The sequence below is a fragment of the Panthera leo genome, chromosome C1 (assembly GCF_018350215.1).
Source record: "Panthera leo isolate Ple1 chromosome C1, P.leo_Ple1_pat1.1, whole genome shotgun sequence".
Taxonomy (NCBI): domain Eukaryota; kingdom Metazoa; phylum Chordata; class Mammalia; order Carnivora; family Felidae; genus Panthera; species Panthera leo.
In genome coordinates, this window is record NC_056686.1 from 26,890,646 (window position 1) to 26,916,588 (window position 25,943).

Here is a 25,943-nt window from a genome sequence, read left to right on the forward strand (position 1 = left end):
GCCTTTCTGACGGACGTGAGGTGGTATCTCACTGTGGTTTTGATTTGTATTTACTTCCCTGATGATAAGTGATGTTGAGCGTTTTTTCATTTGTCGGTTGGCCATCTGGATGTCTTTGGAGAAGTGTCTATTCACGTCTTTTGCCCATCTGTTCACTGGATTATTTGTTTTTTGGGTGTTGAGTTTGATAAATTCTTTATAGATTTTGGATACTAACCCTTTATCTGATATGTCATTTGCAAATATCTTCTCCCATTCTGTCGGTTGCCTTTTAGTTTTGCTGATTGTTGCCTTTACTTTGTAGAAGCTTTTTATTTATTTTTTTTAATTTTATTTTATTATTTTTTTTTTTAAATTTTTTTTTTTTTTTAACATTTATTTATTTTTGAGACAGAGAGAGACAGAGCATGAACGGGGGAGGGGCAGAGAGAGAGGGAGACACAGAATCAGAAGCAGGCTCCAGGCTCTGAGCCATCAGCCCAGAGCCCGACGCGGGGCTCGAACTCACGGACGGTGAGATCGTGACCTGAGCTGAAGTCGGACGCTTAACCGACTGAGCCACCCAGGCGCCCCTAGAAGCTTTTTATTTTGATGAGGTAGGTCCCAATAGTTCATTTTTGCTTTTGTTTCCCTTGCCTCTGGCGACGTGTTGAGTAAGAAGTTGCTGCGGCCAAGGGCAAAGAGGTTTTTGCCTGCTTTCTCCTTGAGGATTTTGATGGCTTCCTGTCTTACATTTAGGTCTTTCATCCATTTTGAGTTTATTTTTGTGTATGGTGTAAGAAAGTGGTCCAGGTTCATTTTTCTGCATGCTGCTGTCCAGTTTTCCCAGCCCCACTTGCTAAAGAGACTGTCTTTATTCCATTGGATATTCTTTCTTGCTTTGTCAGAGATTAGTTGGCCATACGTTTGTGGGTCCATTTCTGGGTTCTCTATTCTGTTCCATTGATCTGAGTGTCTGTTTTTGTGCCAGTACCATACTGTCTTGATGATTACAGCTTTGTAATACAGCCCGAAGTCTGGGATTGTGTTGCCTCCTACTTTGGTTTTCTTTTTCAAGATTGCTTTGGCTATTCGGGGTCTTTTCTGGTTCCATACATGTCATGAGCTTTATCTTACAGTCTGGCCTGCTTTACTCACAGAATTCTATTAATTCACCTAGCCTTTCTATTTCTTGAATTCTTTCTTGTTCCTGCTAAGAACCTTGAACATTTGTTGTTCTTTTCTTGAATCTTCCCTTCCACTTTTACCTATTTTAAAGTTAAATTATTTTTGTTTTTTAGTAGTCTATACACCGAACACAGGGCTTGGACTCAAAATACAATCCCAAGATCAAGAGTCACATGCTCTTCCAGCTGAGCCACCTGGGCACCCCCCTTTTCACCTGTTTTGATTCTTAGTCATCCTTCAGATCTTAAATTAAGGAGCAGTTCCTTTGCTTTTCCTGACCTCTTATATCAGATAGCTCATCATGGTAGAGATTTATCTCAAACACTAAGATGTTTTAGAAATAGAAATGAAGGTTCTTACTATTGACCAGTTGAAAGAAATGGGGGAAAACCTCTAATTTTGGGAGTTCTCATTTGACTTTTAGGGTGTTGGGGCTACAAGTAAAATGAAGAAGGGACCAATCATGAAAAGAGTAGGTTTTAGAGAGGAAGAAGATAAAGTACATTTGACAGTTTTCAGTCTCTACTTAATTTTTAAAAAAAATTTTTAAATGTTTTATTTATTTTTGAGAGAGAGAGAGACAGAGAGTATGAGCTGGACAGGGGTGAGAGAGAGGGAGACAGAATCCACAAAGCAGACTCCAGGCTCTGAGCTGTCAGAACAGAGACCGACATGGGGCTCGAACCCATAAACCACGAGATCATGACCTGAGCTGAAGTCAGATGCCCAACCGACTGAGCCACCCAGGCGCCCCAGTCTCTACTTAATTATTGAAAACCTTGCCTCAGTTCCCTAAACAGTTTTAGAGCTCTTGGTTTGTTACTTAGTTGTCATTGAATAAGTTTATCATATAAACTGTCAAATTATTAAAGTTATCACATAAACTCTCAAATATTAAAATCAGTTGGAGAATGTTTATGGTATTAGTCATTCTGTCCTCATGTATGTTATGGTATTATGTTTATCCTATCAGTTATGTCATTATGTATGAAGGATAGAAAATTGGACATTAACTTTTTTTTTTTTAATTTTTTTTTAACGTTTACTTATTTTTGAGACAGGGAGAGACAGAGCATGAACGGGGGAGGGTCAGAGAGAGAGGGAGACAGAGAATCCGAAACAGGCTCCAGGCTCTGAGCTGTCAGCACAGAGCCCGACGCGGGGCTCAAACTCACGGACCGTGAGATCATGACCTGAGCCGAAGTCGGAGGCTCAACCTACTGAGCCACCCAGGCGCCCCAAGGACATTAACTTTTTAAAAATTAAATTTATTGATTCGGCTATTGTGATTTTTTTTTTTTTTTTTTTGCATGTGGGTGTGGGTGGTATGCTTGCCAATTCACAGTATATTTGGAATTTTTTTCTCTTTCCAGGGTTAGGGAATGTGAGTATTTTGTTTTAAAAGTAAAAATGTACTTTATCCCCAGTGCTTAATTTTTGGAATACAGGGGGCTGAGTCATTTGCCCGGAGGTTTTCTTTTATTTATTTATTTTTATTAAAGAAATTTTTTTTTTTTTTTATTTTACATTTGTTTTTGAGAGAGAGAGAGCACAAGTGGGGCTGGGGCAGAGCGCGAAGGAGACACAGAATCCGAAGCAGGCTCCAGGCTCTGAGCTGACAGCACAGAGCCTGATGCAGGGTTCGAACCCATAGACCATGAGATCATGACCTGAGCCGAAGTTGGACGCTTGATGGACTGAGCTACCCATGCACCCCTATGGTTACATGTTTTAAAGTTAATGGGCAGAACCCACAAGACTATTTTAACAACAAAAAGGGACGGTATTTTTTTTTGTCAGTACCACGCATGTTAATTTATTTTTTTTATTTTTGGTTTCATTGGTTTCATTTGGTTTAATTTTGGTTTCATAGTATTGAGAAAATCCTTGCATATATATAATAGTTATTACAGACTCTTAAAAATAAAATTGGCTTGGCTTTTGAATTCAGTTAAATCTTTCATGAAACCTGAGGGCTGACTAGTAGGTCATTAATTTCAAAGGTAAATTTGTGACTGCTTAGATTTAATTTCTTATTTGTAAATATACTGATTGGACAAGAAGCACTGAAAACACGTTTAGTGAAACCATTATATTATCACAAAACTAAGTGTTTTGTCTAAATTTTTTGTTAACCAGTTGGTGAGATTATAGGCCAGATAGGTGTTTTGGAGTCCTGCCTGTCATTTAATTGAAAGCAGTGTTAATGTTACCTGCCTGCACATTGTTGAGTAGTCACACAATTCAATGATTTTTAATATTTTCATAATTGTGCAGCCAGAATCAATTTTAGAACATTTTCATCACCTGGAAAAGGAAGCCCTGTACCCAGATCTACTACAAAGCTTTAGTAAAACAGTATGCTACTGGCACAAAAATAGACCCATAGGTCAGTGGAACAAAATAGAGAGTCCAGAAACAAGTCTACACTTTGGTGAGTTAACCTATGACAAAGCAAGCAACATTATACAATGGGGGAAAAAAGTTTCTTAGATTAATGGTGCCGGGAAAACTGGACAGCTACATGCAAAAAGATGAAACTGTACCACTTTCTTTCACCATGCACAAAAATAAACTCAAAATGAATTAAGGACCTAAACGTGAGACCTGAAACCATAAAACTCCTAGAAGAAAGTATAAGCAGTAATCTCTTTGACTTAGACCCTAGCAACATTTTTCTAGATGTATCTCTTCAGAAAAGGGAAACAAAAATAAAACACACCAAAATAAGAAGCTTTTTGCACAGTGAAGGAAACGAACAAAATGAAAAGACACCTGTGAATGGGAGAAGATATTATAAATGATATACCTGACAAGGGTTAATACCTCTGATATATAATGAACTTATATAACAACATGAAAAAACAAAAACAAATAATTCGATTAAAAAATGGACAGAGGACCTGAACGTTTTTCTAAAGACATACAAATAGCCAACCAGACCCATGAAAAGATACACAATATCACTAATCATAAGGGAAATACAAATCAAAATTACAATGAGATATTACCTCACATCTGTCAGAATGGCTGAAATAAAACACACAAGAAACAAGCATTGGTGAGGTTGTGGAGGAAAAGGAACCCTTGTGCATTGTTTTTGGGGATGTAAATTGGTGCAGCCACTCTGGAAAACAATATAGAGGTTCCTCAGAAAACTAAAAATAGAAGTACCATGGGATCTAGTAATTCCACTACTGGGTCTTCACCCAAAGAAAATGAAAACACTACTTTGAGAAGATATATGTACCTTATGTCTATTGCAGCATATTTACAGTAGCCAAGATATGGAAGCAACCTTAATGTCTGTTGATAGTTGAGTGGATAAAGAAGATGTATACATACACAGTGGAATATTACTCAGCTGTAGGAAAGAATGAGATCTTGCCATTTTGTGACAACATGGAAGGACCTAGAGAGTATTCTAAGTGAAATATGTCTGAGAAAGACAAATACCATATGATTTCACCTACATGTAGAATCTTTTTTTTTTAAAGTTTATATATTTTGACAGAAAGAGCACGTGTGTACACAAGTTTGGGAGAGGTAGAGAGAATGCCAAGTAGCTGATGGCACAGAGCCCAATACAGGGTTCCATCTCACAAACTGTGAGATCGTGACCTGAGCCGAAATCCAGATTCAGACACTTAACCGACTGAGCCACCCAGGCACCCCACTTATGTGTGGAATCTGATAAAACAAATGAACAAACAAAAAGAAACAGACCCATAAACACAGAGTACAAACTGGTGATTGTCAGAGGGGGTGGAGTTGGGAAAAAGCAGTGAAGGGGAGCGGGAGGTACAGGCTTCCAGTTGTGGAATGAATAAGTCATGGAGATGAAAGGTACAGCCAACAGAATACAGTTAGTAGGTATTTTAATAGTATCATATTATTGACTTCAATAGCTACACTTATGCTGAGAATAGCATAATGTATAACTTAGAGTTGTTGAATCACTGTGTTGTACACCTGAAGCTAATAATAGCATCATGTGTCAGCTATACTTCATTATTAAAAAAAAAAAAAAAAGAAAACAATCCTTTACTCATTAGCAGTATTCTCAGATCTTTCTCCTTAGTCTTAGGTGGGCACTAATCCATTTTGTCCTATGGTTTTGAAATGTGTACCCATTGTCAACAAAGGACTTGCTGACGGATACTGTGTCTGTTGTAAACAAACCTATAAATTGTTTGGCATCAGTGGCAGTATATTTAGTCTTTGTTTTTGTTTTCTGTTTGAGAGGGAGGGAGAGGGGGAAGTAAGAAAACAAAGGTTTTGCTCTGAGCCATAGAGAAGATCATTGAATCCTAGAATTTTTGCCTTGCAAAAGAGTGTCTTAAGAGTGTCTTCTTATGTTCTTCCCATTGTTTTCATTTCTTTTGCGTCATAATCCGTTGGCTCCTGTTTCTCATGTCCAGTATAATTTTAATTAATGTACTTAATTTCCATTTTGTTATATATTTTTCATAATAAAATTTGAGTGGTCTAAATTCCAAGGTTTTTTTTTTTCCTTTTAGAATGTGAAAATCATTTATCTTTTGTGTTCAGCTTGCAGGGAAGTGTGGTATCAGCTTGATTCTTGTTTCTCATAGAACACAGTCTTATCTTAGGAGACTAAATTATAATATTGTATTACCCCTTCTTGGGTTTTATAATCAGCTCACAAAATGAAATGGTACATAATCCAAATTACCTTAGAAAATCTCTTTAAGTCACCCATAAAGTATAGGTATGTCACCCTTGGTAATGTTACTACTATATTTTTATTTTCTATCATTGAGTAAGATTATAGTTTCTTTGGCTGTGCATGCAAAGTGTCCAGGGTGGTATTGTACAAAATGCACATTATCTTTAAACACTTGGGATCCCCTCAGTGCAGGCAAGTACTGTTTCAGTCTTTGGCTTGCCAAGTCACATGTCCCAATTTCTCTTTTATTCTGGAGCATAACTTGTTGGGTGGTTGGTTGGCCTTTATTGTTTTGCTTTCTTTTTCATTTTTATATGGTTGAAGTCAGTATGTTTAATGTGTTTTATGAATCACGTAGGCTATAATTCTTTTTATTCCTCATCAGTTTTTGTTTGAAATTCTGAAATTTCACCAGGATGTATCTTTTTTCCATATCCTCTTGGAGATGGTGGGCCCTTTCAGTCTCAAATAGTTTTTTAGGAAAATTTTCTTCTATCATTTCACCTTTCCATTGTTCTCTCCTTTGGGATGCCTTTGAGATTGCTCTTTGACCTGCTGGTTCAGTCTTGTTTAAAAAAAATTTTTTTTTTTTTAATGTTTATTTAGTTTTGAGAGAGAGAGAGTGCGAGCCAGGGAGGGGCAGAGAGAGAGAGAGAGAGAGAGAGAAAGAAAGAGACAGAATCTGAAACGGGCTCCAGGCTCTGAGCTGTCAGCACAGAGCCTGATGCAGGGCTCAAACTCACGAACCGTGAGATCATGGCCTGAGCCAAAGTCAAAAAAGCTTAACCGACTGAGCCATCCAGGTGCCTCCCTGCTAGTTCAGTCTTAACAGGGCATCATATAGAATATCTTTTCTAGCTCTTTTTGACTTTGTTGTATTTATTTTTGTTTGTTTTTCCACCTGAGAATTTTATCACTACCCTTTCCAATAAAATTTTAATTTTTGTAGTCATTTCCTGTCTCTTGTCTCCTTTTCTTGGTTTTTAGTGTTTTTTTTTTCTTCTTTTGCATCTCTATCCTCTCATATCTCAGATACCACTTAAAATACTTTTTAGAAGTTTTCTTTCTGTAAATTGTTGCCTTCTGAGTGGTTCTGTTTATTCACCTTGAACTTTCTCCTTCACACGGTTTATTTCAGAAACCTGGGGGTCATTGGTTGTCTCTTCACATTTATACATACCAGATACTATCTTTTTTTTTTTTTTTTTTGAGAGAGAGAGAGGGTGCAAGTGAGCGTAGAGAGAGGAGAGATGTGGGACTCACTCGAAGTGGGACTTGAACTCAAGAAATGTGAGATCATGACCTGAGCCTAAGTCAGATGCTTAATGACTGAGCCACCCAGGCATCCTCAGATACTGTTAATTACTATACCCAGCTGTTGTGTTTCCTGTGTAGTTACATAGGTATCTAGGTGGTTGTTTTTTCCTTAAAAGTTTCTCCTTGAATGGGGAGACATACTCTGGCTTTTAGTGGGTAAGGTTTATCAAGAAGCAGCCTTCCTTGTGTTCTTGTCTCATTGTTGAGAAGTAGGTGGGAAAGCACCTGGAATGCACACACTTGACAAAATGAGGAGCTCTTTACGTACTAGGGGTGGAGTGTCTGAGTGTTTCTAGCTCCTGGATAGAGTTGCTTTTGCTGTACTCCATTCCCCCCCTTCCCCCCCATTTCTGTCTTATTTATTTATTTATATTTTATTTTTAAACAATATTTATTTACTTTTGAGAGAGAAAGAGCAGGGGAGGGCCGAGAGGAAGACAGAATCCCAAGCAGGCTCCACTCTTGTCAGTGTAGAGCTTGGCGTGGGGCTTGAACTCATGAACTGTGAGATCATGACCTGAGTTGAAACCAAGAGTTGGGGGCTTAACCATCTGAGCCTGAGCCACCCAGATGCCCCTATTTATTTTTTTATTTATACATACACATATACATACGTGTGTGTGTGTGTGTGTGTGTGTGTGTGTGTGTGTGTACATATATTTTTTTAAACTAATCTCTACACCCATCGTAGGGTTCAAATTCATGACCTGGAGATTGCATTCTCTACTAACTGAGCCAGTTACCATTCCCTCTGCACCTGTGTTTTAAAGATCCAAAATTACCTCAGACTTGGCTCTGCTTCTGTCCTAGGCCCTAACATACCGAAATAGGAACAGGACTAACTTTCTTTTGAAGGACAGCTAAAAACCTATTTGATGCTGATTGTTCTGCTTAATTTTGATTAGAAGTTTTATATAGTTATCAGTGTTAGTAAGTTCTCAGTAAGTGTTGGCTGTCTTTATTATTATTATTATAAATACATAGGACTATATTTTGTGCTGCAAAAGTGATTTAAAAATAAGTTTATATTAGGGCATGTATTTGTCTCTTTGTTTTTGGTTTGGGGGTTTTCACGTGAGAGTTTATTTTATTCATTATAAATTATATTCTAGTCTACTTGGCAGTATTTTGTTTATCTTGTGATTTTGTATACTTTGGGTTGGAAATTACAGTTTTTGGGGGAGTGAGGAGGGATATCAGAAAGTATGATAGAATGTGACAATAATGTTACTTTTCTCTTTGCTTTTTTGCTTTTTCAGTTTGAGCAGAAAACTGGTGCAGTTTTTGATGAAATTGTAGAGAACTGTAAGTACCACTTTAGAAAAAAACAGTCATGTCTTTATATAGATAATAATTGAGTCTAGGTAGAGCATTTATCAGTGTTTAACATTTAACAGTATTTAGCTTGGGCTGATTAATGCGATGGTCCAATTTGATATAGTTTAGAAATCATCACTCTGTTAGTATTTTCAGCAAGTTAATCTTAATTTTAAGAGTTTTTCCTTTTTTTAGTAAATATTTTATTCTCACAGATATTAGTGTTGAAATATAGCTAAGCTTTGTGTATGTATTAACCATATAGAAGTTTAGACTTAACCATTCAGTAAAGATTTCTACTTTGTTTACAGGGCTTCTTAATTTTCTGTTTATATTCTTTCTATGTTACATGATTCTCTGAAAATTTTTTTTTGTTTCTTATGATTATAAAAGTAATACATTCAATTTTACAATACAAAAATGAAAAAAGCAGAAAATGAAAGCCTTTGTGTTTTTTATTCTCTAAAGATAACCACTTCTAAAAGTTTAATATATATCTTTCCAGACTTTTTTTCTGTGGATGTATATAGATCTATGTATGACAGGTAGGGATTTATATATGTTTGTAGGGATCCTGTGGATACTGTTCTTGCTTTTTTCATTCAACTGCCTTAACATCTCTGTATGTCAATGGATTTTGACCTTTTGCATCGTTTCTGATGGCTACTTGGTATTTTATTGTATGGGTGTATTATAATTTAGCCATCTTCCTCTTTTATTTATGTATGTATTCTTTTCAGTTTTTCAGTATTATAAACAATATTTAGTATGTATTCCTATACACATTTTTGTTTACTTCTACTGAAATAGACAAAGGGACTGTATCCTTTTCTGTAGAATAAATTCTAAGAATAGAACTGCTGAATCATCAAAGGATGTTTGTGTGCTTGTTCATGAAGAATAAATTTTGTCATCTAGAGCTAGTAAGTCAAGGAAAATATACATTTCTTTTTTAATTTTTTTTTAAGTCCCGGTAGTAGGATCTGTGAGTACCTTCTTTGGAATTAGTTTGTTAACGTTTTTTGAGAGAGAACAGGTTTTTATAGAGTACATATTGAGAGGTAGCTAGCTCTCTTGATCTTTAATGGTCTTGGAATAATCTGGAGTTCATTCATGTCTAGGCTGGGCTATTGAGAGCACAAAGACAGGAACTGCTGACTTGAGCCCCTGTACATGTTCTCCCTGTTGCCTTGCCTTCCTTATAGCATGGCGGCCTCCAGGTGGACTTCTCTCATGGTGGCTCAGGCTCCAAGCAAAAAGAGTAATTCAGTGAAGAAAGCAGAATCAGCATCTTTTCTGAGCTACCTTCAGAAGTCACACAGTGTCCTTTCTACTACATCCTTTAGGTATGAGGGAGTCACAAGCCTGCTCAGATTCAGGAGAAGAGGATATTCGGACCTCACTTTTTTTTTTTTTTTTTTTTAAATTAAATTGTTTTGTTTATTTATTTTTGAGAGAGAAACAGAGTGCAAGTGGGGGAAGGGCAGAGAGAGAAGGAGACACAGAATCTGAAGCAGGCTCCAGGCCCTGAGATGTCAGCACAGAACCCAATGCAGGGCTTGAACTCAGGGACCGTGAAATCATGACCTGAGCCGAAGTCAGACACTTAACCAACTGAGCCACCCAGGCGCCCCTAGACTTTACTTCTTGATAGAAGGGTCAAGGTCACATTGTAGAAAACAATGTAGATGGGAGATACTATTGCAGCTGTATTTGGAAAATCCAGTCTGCATTCACAGCATATAATGCTGTCACATGATATTTTATTCACATGATATTTTATTCTAAACTAGAAGATGGCTTAAAAAAGAAATTCGTTCTTTAGGTCTGTATGTGGATATTCATAACATTAACCACTCCTGTAATACAGAAACAGAAACTGATGAATCTGATCATGCATGATATTTTATGAGTAAAATTTTGTCTTTTTTTTTGACTTAGTCATTCCTTTCCATATCATCATTGTCCCTATTGCCCCCTACCCTATACTTTTGTAGGTAGCCTTTCACGTTTTTCTCCAGTGTTCCTAAAATCATTACCATATATATACATATATAGACACATAATATATATACATGTATATACAATATATACATGTATAAATATGTATAATATATGCAAATATACATATTTATATGTGTATATGTAAGGGTTTTGAAGATTTTTATTTTTTGTTTAACAGGTGAGATCATCATATACATAGATTTCTCTACCTAGCTTCTTTCATTCAGGAGTACTTTATGATCTCCTTCCATCTCGACTGGGATAGCTTCAACATCACAGGGTTTAGATGTGCAAGTCAACTTTTCCCCTTTCCCCTTTCCCCTTTCAGACACTGATGTTATTTTAGTTGTTGGTTTTTTTTGTTTTTTTTTTTTTTTTGTTACCATGATGATCAATGAAGTATGAAAAATCCTTTAAGAATATCCTTATATATTAGTTTTATATGTGTGCATAGATTATAGAGAGTGGGTATTGTTTGGTAAAGGGTATGTGTAATTTTAATAGATGTTTCTGTCCTGCTTTTCAAAACTTGACTGTCTTACATTTCCATCAGAAATGTATAAGAACACCTCCTCACCCCATTAATGTCCATTATAGCTCTTCTTCATGTTTAGCAATCTGATGGATGTGAAATAGCACAGTGTTAACTTTATTCTGCATTTTCTTAACTCCTGTTGAATTTGAATTTAAGCAGTTTTTAAGAATTTCAACATTTGGACTGGCTCTTCTGTATTGTCGAATTGTAAATATTTGTTAAATAAATGAATACCCTTTGCCCATTTCTTAAAGTTTTTTTTCATGACACGTTACAGGCTTTTTGTAATATCATAATCATAGTTGTTAAGGGGAGTGATAATAGGCATGGTAAAGGATAAAACTGAAAGAAGGTTCAGGTATACTTTTAAAAAGATAGACATTCACTCAGGAAATTTAACTTTTAGAAAAGATAACTTAAAGTTCTTTTAATAATGAAGTAGAGGGGGTTGATTTCCTTTGTTTTGTTTCTTTTTGCTTGTGTCATCTTTTCCTAAACAAATGTTTTTTTTTTTTTTTTAATTTTTTTTTTTTAACATTTATTTATTTTTGAGACAGAGAGAGACAGAGCATGAACGGGGGAGGGTCAGAGAGAGAGGGAGACACAGAATCCGAAATAGGCTCCAGGCTCTGAGCGGTCAGCACAGAGCCCAATGCGGGGCTTGAACTCACGGACCGGACCGTGAGATCATGACCTGAGCTGAAGTCGGACGCTCAACCGACTGAGCCACCCAGGCACCCCTAAACAAATGTTTTTAATATAAAAAATTTTGGTCTTTTTTAACATCATGGTTTTCAGTTTTGGTTTAAAAAAGTTTTCCTCACCCTTTGAATATATGTTATCCTAGAGTTTATTGGAGTATTTAGAAAAATATTTTTAAAAAGTGTTAAACACAAAAAATATTTAAAACATGTGAGATATATTAAAAATAAAACCTCTGAAAAAAAAATAAAAAAAATAAAAAATAAAAAAATAAATAAAAAATAAATAAATAAAAACCTCTGACTTCACCACCACCCAGCTGAGAAAAATGTGCATGATCATGCCTTTCGTGCCAATCCCTTGGTCCCATTCTGTTCTTCTCTTTACACAGCCATTATCCTCAATTTTGCTTAATTCCTTGCATTTCTTCATAGTTTTTACCACATTTACATTATTAATCAAGAGATTATTTAGTTTTGCTTGTTAATAGATTTTATATTGGTTTTGAATTACACTGTATATGTTACCACTTTCTTTTTCTTAACCATATATTCCTGAGATTTGAATGTAGTGTTGCATGTAGCTCTCATTCATTCATCACTGATGTGTATTTATTCATTAAATACATTACAATTTATTTATTTTTAAAAATGGTAGTAAAAAGTATATAATGTAAAATTTACCACCTTAATTATTTTTAAGTGTATAATTCAGTATTTTAAGTACATTCACATTGTTGTGCAACAGATCTCTAGAACTTTTTATCTTGCAAAACAGAAATTTTTAATAGCTCATTCATTTATTAACGAATAAAAATTCTGTTTCCCCCTTAAGGTTTATCTGTGTTGTAACATGTCAGAATGTCATGTCAGAGTGTCCTTCCTTTTTAAGGCCGAATAATATTCCATTGTATGGGTAGACCATTTTGTTTCTCTATTCTTGTGTTGATGCAGTGAGCATGAGTGTGTAAATATCTCTTCAAGATCTTGCTTTTGTTTTTCTTGGCTATATACCCAGAAATGGAGATCGCTGGTTTATATAATACTGTTTTCAAGTTTTTGAGGAACTGCCATGCTATTTTCAGTTGTGATTTGTACCATTTTAAATTTGCACCAGCAGTGAACAGGGTTACAATTTCTTTACATCTTTGCCAACACTGCTACTTTTCTGTGTTTTTGATAGTAGCCACCCTAGAGGTTGTGAGGTGATGATAACCTCATTGTAGTTTTGGTTTTCATTTCTCTAATGATTAGTGATGTTGAGCATCTTTTCATAGGCTTGTTGAAAGTCCTTTGCCTGTTTTTGACGTGGGTTATTTGATTCTTTTGTTCGTGTTGATTTCTAGTTCTTTATATATTCTGGATATTAACTCCTTATCGGATATATGATTTGCGAAAGTTTTTTTCCCATTCTGTACATTGCTTTTTCACTCTGTTGATGGTTCCTTTTGATGCACAGACGTTTTTCAAATTTGGTGGCCAGTTTGTTTAGTTTTGCTTTTGTTGCATGTGCTTTTGGTGGTGTCATATCCGAGAAATTGTTGCCAGATTCAGTGACATGAAGCTGTGGTATATGCGTGTGTGTGTGTGTGTGTGTGTGTGTGTGTGTGTGTGTGTGTGTTCAGGAGTTTTTAGGTCTTCTGCTTAAAATATATCAGAACTTTAAAATCATTCTACTGTCTATATACTTCTCGTTGTTCCTCATTCTTCTGTTTTTTCTTTATGAACATTATTTTATATATTTCAGGATATATACAAGAAAGTGCCATGTATGGAATTCAACGTAAAATGTATTTATTATGGTGGGTCCCTGTCAAAAACTAGCTTATTATTTTTTTAAAAATGTTTATTCAGAGACAAAGCATAAGCAGGGGAGGGACAGAGAGATTAAGAGAGAGAATGAGTCCCAGCAGGCTCCACACTGTCAGTGCAGAGCCTGACATGGGGGCTTGATCCCATGAAATGTAAGATCATGCATGACCTGAGCAAACTCAAGAGTGGGACCTTTCACCGACTGAGCCACCCAGGTGCCCCTGTTAGAAACAAGTTTAAAATTTGTTTCTTTCTTTCTTTCTTTTTTTTTTAATATTTGTTTATTTTTTGGGAGAGCACAAGTCGGGGAGGGACTGAGAGAGGGGAACAGAGGATCTGAAGCAGGCTCTGCACTGACAGGTTGACAGCAATTAAGCCTGATGTGGGGGTTCAGCTTACAAACTATGAGATCGTAACCTGAGCTGAAGGTGGATGCTCAACCAAATGAGCCACCCAGGTGCCCCCAGAATCTATTTCTTAAGTCAGGGATTGGCAAACGGTTTTCTCTGACAGGTCAGACAGAAAATATTTTAGGCTTTATAGGTCATGCTGTTTTTTGTTTTGTTTTGTTTTTCAAATTTATTTAAAGTCGGTATTTTTATTTTATTTTATTGTATTTTATTTTCTTTATTTTGAGAGAGTGTGAGTGGGGGAGGGGCAAAGAGAGAGGGAGACAGATAATCTCAAGCAGGCTCTGTGCTGTCAGCACAGAGCCCAATGTGGGGCTCGAACTCATGAACCATGAGATCATGACCTGAGCCAAAATCAAGAGTTGGATGCTTAACCAACTGAGCCACCTAGACGCCCCAATAAATTTTTATTAAAGGAATTTTACATATGATTCCTTCCCCTGCCAGTCATTGTAGTTCTCCAAAGTCAGAATCATAATCTTCAAAATAACCGGGTTGTTTTTTTTTTAAATGTTTATTTACTTTTGATAAAGAGCGCATCAGTAAGGGAGGGGACAGAGAGAGACAGGGACAGAGGATCCAAAGCGGGCTCCAGGCTGACAGCAATGAAACCAGTGCAGGTGCTCGAACTCAGTGAACCATGAGATCATGACCTGAGCCAAAGTTGGATGCTCAACCGACTGAGGCATCCATGTGCCCCTCAAAATAGCCCTTTTACAAGAACTTCTGTTGAGTCCACAATTGTCACTGTCAGTCCAGTTCTTTCAATTGGGCTTCTTTGATCTCCACTTGAATATGAACATACTTCAAAAATTCCATACCTGTAATTGTTGGGATCCAGTTTCTTTATTTTAGGGCCCTAGAAGTCAAATTGTAGAAAGTACATTGATTGTTATTTTGGAAAATGATCTAAAATTGTTATTCGTTAATTGTTTATAGTATTGAAAAGTCTGTTACTTCCACTTTACTCCACGAGCCTAGTAGAAAATGTTACAGGTCTCTTTGTTAACACTGCGATAAATTTGCTGTGATGAAAACATAACTTGTGTCTTAATGTAGTCACAGATCATACTGTTTAGTTGCAACAACTCAACTTTGCGTTTGTAGCATGAATGTAAAGGAATTAATGTGTTTGCAATAAAACCATGGACACTGAATTTTGAATTCAACATAATTTTCCATGTATAAAGAAATGCTTTTCTTTTGATGGCTTTTTCCTACAATTTAAAGATGTGGAAACTATTCTTAGCTCATGGGTTGTATAAGCCCTCCTCCCCAGTGCCCCCACAAAAAACAGGTGGCTTCTGCATTTGGCATGCAGGCATAGTTTACCTATTCTTGTAAGGTATATATGGGAAGGTTATTGCTCAGGCCTAGGCTATGTACATTCTCAACTTTATCAGAATTCCAGAACTTATTTTCCTAAGTTTTATCTATATACATTGACACATTGTAGTTAGAGTTTTGGTCACTATCTAGCGTCACCAACTAGAGTTTTGGCATCTGGCCAACACTTGACATTATCAGACTTTTAAATTTTGTCAGTTTGGTAGGTATAACATGGACTTAATATTTAATTTTTTTATTTCCTTCGTTAATAATTTGAATATTTTTCATGTTTATTAGCTATTTCTGCTACCTCTGTGGCAAAATGCCTAATTAAATCTATTGCCCACTTGCTGTTGGGTTGTTGGTGTTTTCTTAACTGAAATGTTGGAGTTCTCTAAATATCCCGATGAATAAATTTGTCAGTTATAGCTATTGCAAATAACTTCTCCTAATTTATGACTTGTCTTTTTAAAGTTTTTGCATTAGCAGAATTTAATTTTTTTAAGTTTATTTATTTTGAGAGACGCAGAGACAGTCAGAACGGGGAGGAGGGGGGGGACAGAGGGAGGGAGAGAGAGAGAGAGAGAGAGGGAGAATCCTAAGCAGGCTCTGCACTGATGTGGGGCTTGAACTCATGAAACTGTGAGATCATGACCTGTCTTTTTCTGTCTCTCAAAAATGAATTAACATAAAAAAATTTTAAAGTAAAGCTTTTCTTTAAACTATCCTTCCATTAAATTTTACTTTGTATTCTTGTGGAAAGGTTTTTATTTCTCTTGTGTAAATACATAGGATTGAAATGGTTGGATCATGTACCAAGTTTATCTTTTTTTTTAAGTTTTTAATTTAATTCTAGTTAACATACAGCATTATATTAGTTTCAGGTGTACAGTATAGTAATCAGCACTTCCATATATCACCATGTGCTCATCACAGGTATACTCCTTAATCTTCACCTGTTTTACCCCTCCCTGCCCCTCCCCTCTGGTAACCATTAGTTTGTTGTCTATAATAAATTAGAGTGTGTTTCTTGCTTTGTCTCTCTCTTATTGTTTTTCCCTTGTTTTGTTTCTTAAATTCTGCATGTGATTGAAATCACGTGATATTTGTCTTTCTCTGACTTAATTATTTCACTTAGCATTATACTTTCTAGCTCCATCCATGTCATTGCTAATGGCTCTATTAAATTTTAATATGATTTTATTCAGTTTCCCAAATTTACTCTGTTGCAATTCTAATTAAAAATGCATGCATTTAAGGGGCACCTGGGTGGCTCAGTCGGTTAAGTGTCCGACTCTTGATTTTGACCCAGGTTATCATCCCAGGGTTGTGAGATTGAACCCTGCTGTGGGCCCTGTGCTGGGCACAGAGCCTCCTTGGGATTCTGTCTCTCCCTCTGCCCCTCCTTCCCATGTGTATGTGCACACACTTTCTTAAAGAAAATTACAAAAATGGGGCGCCTGGGTGGCTCAGTCGGTTAAGCGTGTGACTTCAGCTCAGGTCATGATCTCACAGTCCATGAGTTCGAGCCCTGCGTCATGCTCTGTGCTGACAGCTCACAGCCTGGAGCTTGCTTCAGATTCTGTGTCTCCCTCTCTCTCTGCCCCTCCCCTGCTCATGCTCTGTCTCTCTCTGTCTCAAAAATAAATAAAAACATTAAAAAAATTTTTAAAGAAAATTGTAAAAATCATGCATTTATTTATTACTTTTGGAAGAATCAATTTTTATTGTTATACAGATTTTGTTTTATGCTATTTACTTAAATTTTATGGTTGTCAAGTAGTATGTATTGTGTTTTTTTGTGTGTCATTTGTTAAGTATCTTATTTGTCACCTTTGCAAATGGAGTCTATTTTTCAGGGATGCCTGAGTGGTTCAGTTGGTCCAGCATTTGACTTCGGCTCATGTCATGATCTCATGGTCCATGAGTTCAAGCCCTGCATTGGGCTCTGTGCTGACAGCTAGAGTCTGGAGCCTGGTTCGAATTGTGTCTCCCTCTCTCTCTGCCTCTCCCCCAGTCGCTCTCTCTGTCTCAAAAATAAACATTTAAAAAAAAAAAGGAGTATTTTTTTTTTTATTTGTAGGTTCTTATTGCAAGAATAGCTTAGCTATGTTACTGAAATCCCTTATTAAATATAGTAGACTTTTAAAATTTGAGACTGTAGTTATCCAGACATGAAGCCATATCAACTGAAAACATTTTCTTTTTCACAGTGACTGCCCAAATTATGTAATTAATTTTTTTACTATAAATTGTGGGATTACAGTAAACAATCGTGGTAGTTGTCACCTTTGACTAATCTCTAATTCTAGTTCATTAGTTGTCATATTTTGTTAATTTAGGGCCAATTGTTGTTAGTTTTTGTCACATAGGCTTAGTCTTTATTACATTTTTAAAAAAATATTCCTATCTTACCTTGTGGAATGGTTGAAGAATATTTGTGTTTATGTATTACTGGATTTAGTTTGTTAATATTTTGTTAAGGATTTTCCTGGTAAAGTTTGTTTACTATTGGAGTTGTATGTAGCTTTATTAAATGTTGTCTACAATTCACTAGTGAAACCATCTGGGCTTGGAGATTTCTTGGTGCGAGATTGTAAGTTATAAGTTAAAGTTTTCAAATAGGAATATAAGGTTTTTTATATTTTATGTCCCCCCCCCTTTTTTTAAGGTAGAGAGAGACAAACCAAGAAACAGTCTTAAAATAATTTTTTTTTAATGTTTGTTATTTTTTATGAGAGAGAAAGCACAAGCTGGGCAGGGGCAGAGAGAAGGGGACAGAGGATTGAAAGCAGGCTCTGCAGATCCAAAGTGGGCTCTGTGCTGACAGCAGAGAGCGCAATGTGGGGCTTGAACTCGCGAACTGCGAGATCGTGACCTGAGCGGAAGTCAGATGCTCAACCGACTGAGCCATGTAGGTGCCCCTTATGTTTCATCTTTTGTCAGTTCTGGTAAGTTGTCTTTTTCAAGGAAGTTGTCCATTTCATTTAAGTGGTCTCTTTGTCTTTTGAATTAGAGGTAATTTAGTGGGAAGGACAGTGGCATCTCATTGTTTTAATTTGCATTTCCCTATTAATGACGTGGAACATCTTTTTATTGTGTGTATTGGCCATTCTTAATGTTCTTTTGTGAAGTGTCTGTTCAAATTATTGCTCACTTTTCATTTTGGTTGTTTGTCTTTTTGTTATTAGGATAAAGGTTCTTTATATATTTTGGATACAAGTCTTCTGTCATGTAAATCAGTAGATTGAAATCAGTGGGGATATCCATCTCCATGTATCTGTGTCCATAAATCCCTTCATATCCATCCATCCATTTTGTGGCTTGCCTTTTTATGATCTCAGTGGTGTCCTTGAGTAGCACAAGTTTTTAATTTTGATGAAGTCTCATTTTATTATTATTGTTATTATTATTACTACTACTGTATTTGTGTGGTCTATTCTTTGTGTTCTAAGATACCAGTCCCAAGATCATGAATATTTACACTTGTTTTTTCCTAGAAACTTTGTATTTTTAGCCTTAGCTTTTACAATTAGGGTCCTCATCCATGTCATTTTAGTTTTTGTATATAGTGTAATGTAAAAGTCAACATGTATAATTTTTGTGTGTGGATATCTGTTGAGTCAGCAGCATTTATTGAAAAGATTATTCATTCTGATTGATATACCTTGGTACATTTGTTGCAAATTAGTTGACCTGTATATTGAGTCTATTTCCAGACTCATTGTAAGTTCCATGGATCTATATATATATATATCTGTTCTGAGGCCAATATGACACTGTCTCGATTCCTTTAATTTTATATTAAATCAGATATTCTAAGTCATATTTTCCAGTGTTGTTTTACTGTACTAGCTCTTTTGCATTTTCATGCAATTTCTTAGAAGCAGCTTGTCAACTTCTATTAAAAAGCTTCCTGGGGTTTTTATTGTGATTCTGTTGGGTCTGTAGATCACTTTGGGGAGAATTGACATCTAATTAATAGTGTTTTCCAATTCATGAATATGATATGCCTGTCAGTTTATTTAGGTTTATTTATTTATTTATTTCATTTCTCTCAGCAATGATCTGTAGTTTTCAAAGTAGAGGTCTTGTACATATTTTGTTATTCCTATATATTTTAAATTTCTTATGCTATTGTAAGTGAAATGATTAAAAATTAAATTTGTTGAGGTATAATGTACAGATAGCAAAATTTACCATATTTGAAAAATTAGTTTAAATTTTTTTTTTTTTATGCTTATTTATTTTGAGAGAGAGTGTGTGAGTGAGGAAGTGTGAACAGGGGAGGGGCAGAGAGAGAGGGAGAAAGAATCCAAAGCAGGTTCTGTGCTAACAGCCCCTGACTTCCAGCTCGAGACGAAATCAAGATTTGGATGCTTAACTGACTGAGTCACCCAGGTGCTCCTAACTTTTCATTTTGAAATGATTATTGATTTACAAAGTGAGTTAGTACAAGTCATCCAGCTCTGTTCCTAAGAATTGTTTTGTCTGTATAAGTCCTTTGCATTTACATATATATATTTTAGATTTACATGTAAATTTATACAAATAAGCTACTGGGACTTTGATTGGAATTGCATATTCTATAGATTAATTTGGGGGAGAATTGACATCTTAAATATATTGAATCATACCTACAAGCATGGTTTATTTCTTTTTATTTAGGTCTTCTTTAAATCTCTAATTTCTAAATTATTACTAAATTTCTAAATCTCTTGTAGTTCCTAGTTTATAGAGTTTGCGCATATTTTATAAAATTTAGCATACATATATATATATTTTTTTCTTTCCAATATTTTGTCTGGATTTTTTGTTCGTGGATAAATTGATGGACAGTTTCCCTCCATAGAAATAGCCAATTATTCCTTCCCAGGTCAGTGAATAATCATGCTTTCTTTACTTACTTGAAATGTAGTATCCCTTATTTCTATTTTTTATTACCTTATAATTAGAAAATTGTTTTTTTCAGTCTCCATATGTTCTTTACTATCTTTGTAGATATCTTCCCTCAGATTGAGGATTTTCTCTTGTTTGCTGAAAGATTTTTTTCATGCATGAATATTAAATTTTGTCAAATTATTTTTCTTCATTATTGAGATAGTCCTGTGTTTTCCTTTATTGTGTTATGTGGTAAATTCATTTTTGAATATTCAACCCATCTTATATTCATGGGATAAATCCTACTTTGTCATGACTTATTATTTGTTTTTTATATTTTTATTCAGTTTGCTAGTATTTTAAGTATGCTAATACTTTAAGCACCTATGTTTATGAAGGATATTGGTGTAAAGTTGTCTTTTGTTGTATCTTTCTCTGGTTCTGGTGGAAGAGTAATACTGGCCTCAGAAAATTGGTTAAGAAATATTCCTTTCTCCTATATTTGCTGAAAGAATACATGTAAGATGGGTGTTATTTCCTTAAATATTTTATTTAATTTACTAGCAAGTCATCTGGTCCTGGTGCGTTCAGATTTTCTTTTATCTTTTGTGTCTGGTTTGGTAATTTGCAACTTTCAAGGCATTTCCTTTAAGTCAGCACAGTTGAATAGAATTTTTGTGTGATGATGGAAATGTTTTGTATGTATACTATTAAAATATAGTAGCTACTAGGTAGCTACCCTTGGCAGTTGAGCACTTGAAATGTAACAAGTGCTGAACTGAAGTTTTCATTTTGATTAATTTAAATAGACATAGGTGGCTGGTGGCTTCCCATGTTGGACATTGAAGGTCTAAGCTGTCAAATTTATTTCTATAAACTTCTTAATAATTTTTAAGTGTACTGTCATAAAGTTGTTCATAACATTTTAAAATTTATTGTTAATGTTTATATTTTTTCACTTTGTATTTAATTTCTATGAAGTCTTTACTGCTATACCTTTCATTCCTGATATTATTAATTTTGTATTCTGTCTCTCAACTTCTTCATATAAATTTTTAAAAAAATACTTTAACTGAAATATACATAAACTTAAATTTACCATCTGAGCCATATTTAAGTGTACAATTCAGTAACATTAAGTAAGCTGGCATTGCTGTGCAACCAATCTCTGTAACACTTTCCATCTTGCAAAACTGAAACTCTATACCTGTTAAATAATAATTCCCCATTCCTTCTCTCTCTAGCTGTGTCATCTACCCTTCTGCTTTCTGCCTCTATGAATTTGACTACTCTGGGTACCTCATATAAGTGGAATCATACTGGTTTTTTTTGTGACTAACTTATTTCACATAACATAATGTTGTAGCCTGTGCCAGAATTTGCTTTCTTTGCAAATAGTAGAATTGGTGTATCTTGTGTTTAATGATCTCATAAGAATAACGAGTGAAATTATTATAATTTTACTGATGCCATTGAGGGGAAAAAAGTGCAGCTTACTCTGTTTCTACAGTTTTATAGCCCTTAAAATGATTTCCTTTAGCATTGCAATTCTTTCTAGTTATAAGGGGTAGGATAAATTAGATTCAGGACTTGAACAGATCCTTGTTTATCTGAATAGAAAGGGATATCAGCTATATCTGGTGAGGCAAGATGGGAGAGAAGATGAAAATTAAAGGTTTCACTTTATAAATAATATAACCATGTTACAGAGATTTTAGAATTGGAAGGATAGAAGATTTGAAAGTGTAGATTGGGACAGATTTGGGACTGTTTCCTTATATCTCTGTGGCATTGTGCTTTGGAACTATTGGCATAAGTTACTTCCACTTTTATTATTTTGTTAAAATTTCATTTTATTTTGCTTATGAAAATAATATGCCCTGAAATATTGAAATATTATAAAAATACGTAAATGTTTTATTTCATTAAAGTGTATGATATTCTGTTATAGTGATATGTTTCAACTTTAATAGACCCTGGACAGTTTTTAGGTACATGCCAAATGTATCAGTTTATGGATTTTGCTGTTCTTCTTGATCATTACTTTTAGAGCAGTATAAATACCAGTGAACCTCCAAAAAAGTAAAGTCTGTTGTCTTTAGTTGTCCTCATAGTGAAGAACAAATGGTTGTTTTATAACAAACGGTTGTTATCTGTTCTTTAAAATCACATTTTTTTTAGTCTTAATAGTGTTCAAATGGACTATTGAAATTGTAACTTATTTCTATCAGAGGTATTTCAAGTGTCAACATTTGTTGGTCACCTTTTAGTAATAAAATCTATTAGTTATAAAATCAAATTGTTGTGAATATTCCACTGGTTTCAAGCTATTTTTTTTTCCTATGGGAACGAATAAAAGCAAAAATTAGTGAAAGTAAGTCCTGTGACTATCACCTATGAATCTCATCTCTCTTTATTGAATGTGTAGAGGTTACAGTGGCATACTTGAATAGTTCTACAATAACAACACATATTTGAATGAAAATAAGAGAGCTATAGTCTGTAGTCGTGACTTCCTGAGGAAGCTCATTCATCTTTGTTAGTACTTACCATGGATCCTTGATGATTGACCTGACTTAAGTAAATGGTTCATCTCTGGTATGGTAGGGCATTCAGTGGTTTGTCTTTGTTGGTAGAACGTTCAGGGGGATTTTGTGAAAGAAATTCAACCATCTGATAAGAAGTTAGACTTGATGAATCTGAAGATTGCTTTCAGCCTCTGGGTGTGGTGATTTATTTATGCCTGGTTCATAAAAAACTAGAACCTATTACTCAAGGTGTGGTCTGTGGATCAGCAATATTAGCATCACCTGGGAGTCTGTTAGGAATCAGATTCTAGCTGTCATCCTTTACCTGCAGAACCAGAATCTTTGGGGGTGGTGTGGAACTCAGGTATCTGTTTCCAACAAGCTCACCAAGAGATTCTGATGGCCGGTAATCATTGAGAAAGCATTGCTTTAGTTCAGTGATCCTCAAGAATTATTGTGTATCAGAAGCAAAATTATCTAGGGGTTTTTGTTTTTGTTTTAAAATTTTTAAAAGTGAGGTAAAATTGACATACAGCATTGCATAATTTTTTTAGATGTACAACATATGATTTGCTGTATGTATTGCAAAATGATTACTACAATTAGTTTCGTTAATATCTATCACCACTTATTCACTGTAACTTTGAAACACTGATAGAAATATATTTTACATAGAGACCTATGTGTGTACAGACATTTTTTATAGCATTGCTTATTGTTACTCTGACTAATGCACTTTGCTTTCTAGTATAGTCTTTTTTTTTTTTTTTTAAAGTAATCTCCACATCAAACACGGGGCTCAAACTCATGACCCTGGGATCAAGATTCGCATTCTCTACCGACTAAGCCAGCCAGGTGCCCCTTCTACTCTGTCTTATTAAAAAACAATTTCCTGGCCCTGGCTCACTAATGGGTGATACCTGCAGTTTGAAAGAACACTGGATTGTTGTATTCTAATTATTATCCCATTTCCATGAAAAGTTTCCTGTTGGTTACTGGCCTGTTAATAGCAAAGATTCCTTTTCATCTTAGGATCATAAATACAAATTATCATTCTTTCTATTACTGTAAGTGTGTCCTGATGAGAATCAGGGTCTGTCAATAAAGGCAGAAGCTAGAATGGCTGTTGAAAAGCATCTACTAGTTTAAGATAAAGCCACATAAGTTTAGCTGTTGATGAGTTGTATGTTTACCAAGAGTCCGTTGTTTCCAAACCTGTTTCTTTTAGTACTACTTGTCATTGTAATTGTATAATTTAAATTGTTTTTACACTAATGGAATTTACTCTGGAAAGTGAGTTGTTTCTTTCTTTTAAATTTTTTAAAATATTTATTTATTTATTTTGAGAGAGAGAGAGAGAGAGAGAGAGAGAACGCTGAGTGGGGTAGGGGCCGAGAGTGAGAGAGAATCCCAATCTCTGTGTCAGCTCAGAGCCTAACATGGGACTTAGTCTCACTAACCATGAGACCATGATGTGAGCCAAAATGAAGAGTTGGATGCTTAACTGACTGAGCCACCCATGTACTCCAAGTGACTTGTTTCTATGAATAATTTGAATGCTTTGGAAATACTTACTACATAAATCAGTAAAAACATGGAGGTGCAGGTGTCTGTATTTTGTCATTCCACTTTAAAGAAATGACAGTTGCAGTCATGGAGTTTACATTATGGGTGTAATTTGTTCAAGAAAGAACTCAAATTAGCATGCACATTCTGCAAGATTTGGTTGATCCTCAAATGGTTGGTCAGTGTGCTTTTATATATCCCAAATAAAAATAAATGTGTAAGACATGTATGTTTCATTTGTTAATGATTCCTGGTTTTATTGGAGTTTTAACTATTAAACTGTATTCCTAATCTTCTAGTTCAAAGAGGCTTTTATTATTCAGCAAATTGCATTTTATTGAATAACACTAAATCATCTTAGAAATATATCAGTGACAAAATTCTAATGTTGTAAGCTTTTATTTAAAGTGAACCTCACTTAAAATGAACAAGATTACCTCATTAAAAAAAATTTTTTTAATGTTTTATTTATTTTTGAGAGAGAGAGAGAGAGAGAGAGAGAGACAGAGTACGAGTGGGGGAGGGACAGAGAGAGAGGGAGACAGAATCCATGAAGTAGGCTCCAGGCTCTGAGCTGTCAGCACAGAGCCTCACGTGGGGCTCAAACCTGTGAACCACGAGATCATGACCTGAGCCAAAGTTGGACACGTAACCGATTGAGCCACCCAGGCACCCCATAGATTACCTCATTTTTATGCTTGTTGTTACTTGGTTTTGCATTCTTCAGAGTTTATGTTTTCTTTTCTTTTTTGATTCTTTATTTTATATAAGAGAGAAAAGCAACTTCAGAATTGTTTGAGAACTAAGATTTAACTAAGATTTAACTAAGAACTAAGATTTTAACTAAAGTTAAAATTATAACTGATATTATTTAATATCTGAAAATTATGCTTTGATTAAAAACAAAAAAGTATGGGAGGAATCAAGTAACGTATTGGCAATGAAAGTAGCTAACAGCCCTTTCACAGTGTTCATTTATGTGTTTATTGGACTTCTTAGTTGATGTTTGTGCCTTGAAATGATCCTTCGGTATAGTATAGAAACATCAGTCTGCCTCTTAAAGCAAAGCCTAAGCAGGAAGACCTGGAGTAAAAGTTGACCTACCATGAAACTTACTTTCATTGTCGAATACAAATACTGTACTTAAAACTGCTTAAGATACCATTGATCTCCGTTCACAAAATCTTACAACTTACTTGCATTTAACACATGTACTCCTTTCATTCTTGTACTGAGGAAGTTTATTTATGTACTGACCACATCCACTGTTGCACATAGATTTTCCTTTTTAAATTTTTTTTTTTTTCAACGTTTTTATTTTTGGGACAGAGAGAGACAGAGCATGAACGGGGGAGGGGCAGAGAGAGAGGGAGACACAGAATCGGAAACAGGCTCCAGGCTCTGAGCCATCAGCCCAGAGCCTGACGCGGGGCTCGAACTCACGGACCGCGAGATCGTGACCTGGCTGAAGTCGGACGCTTAACCGACTGCGCCACCCAGGCGCCCCAGATTTTCCTTTTAAACTCCTTAGTTGTTCCCTCTTTGTTGGATCATTCTCATAAGCAGACTACAAGCTGCAATATTCTCCATCATAAAAACAAGCAAAAAACACCTCACCAAAAAGTAAAACAATGAGGAAAACAAAACAAAAATACCAGGTCGGAAAAAGACTTCACTGCAGATTTT

General features: G+C 35.4%; 1 protein-coding gene across 11 annotated transcripts in view; it reads left to right on the forward strand.

Annotated features, from left to right (window-relative positions):
- ZMYM4 (zinc finger MYM-type containing 4) overlaps nucleotides 1–25,943 on the forward strand; it is a 165,523-nt gene that overhangs the window by 53,509 nt on the left and 86,071 nt on the right. For all 11 annotated transcript variants that reach the window (XR_006205885.1, XR_006205883.1, XR_006205886.1 and 8 more), the window contains one exon: nucleotides 8,434–8,479. Coding sequence is in view for 3 of the 11 variants with exons in the window: in XM_042951233.1 (XP_042807167.1) it covers nucleotides 8,434–8,479 (46 nt within the window). In the remaining 8 variants the exon portion in view is untranslated. The remainder of the gene's footprint in view (nucleotides 1–8,433; nucleotides 8,480–25,943) is intronic.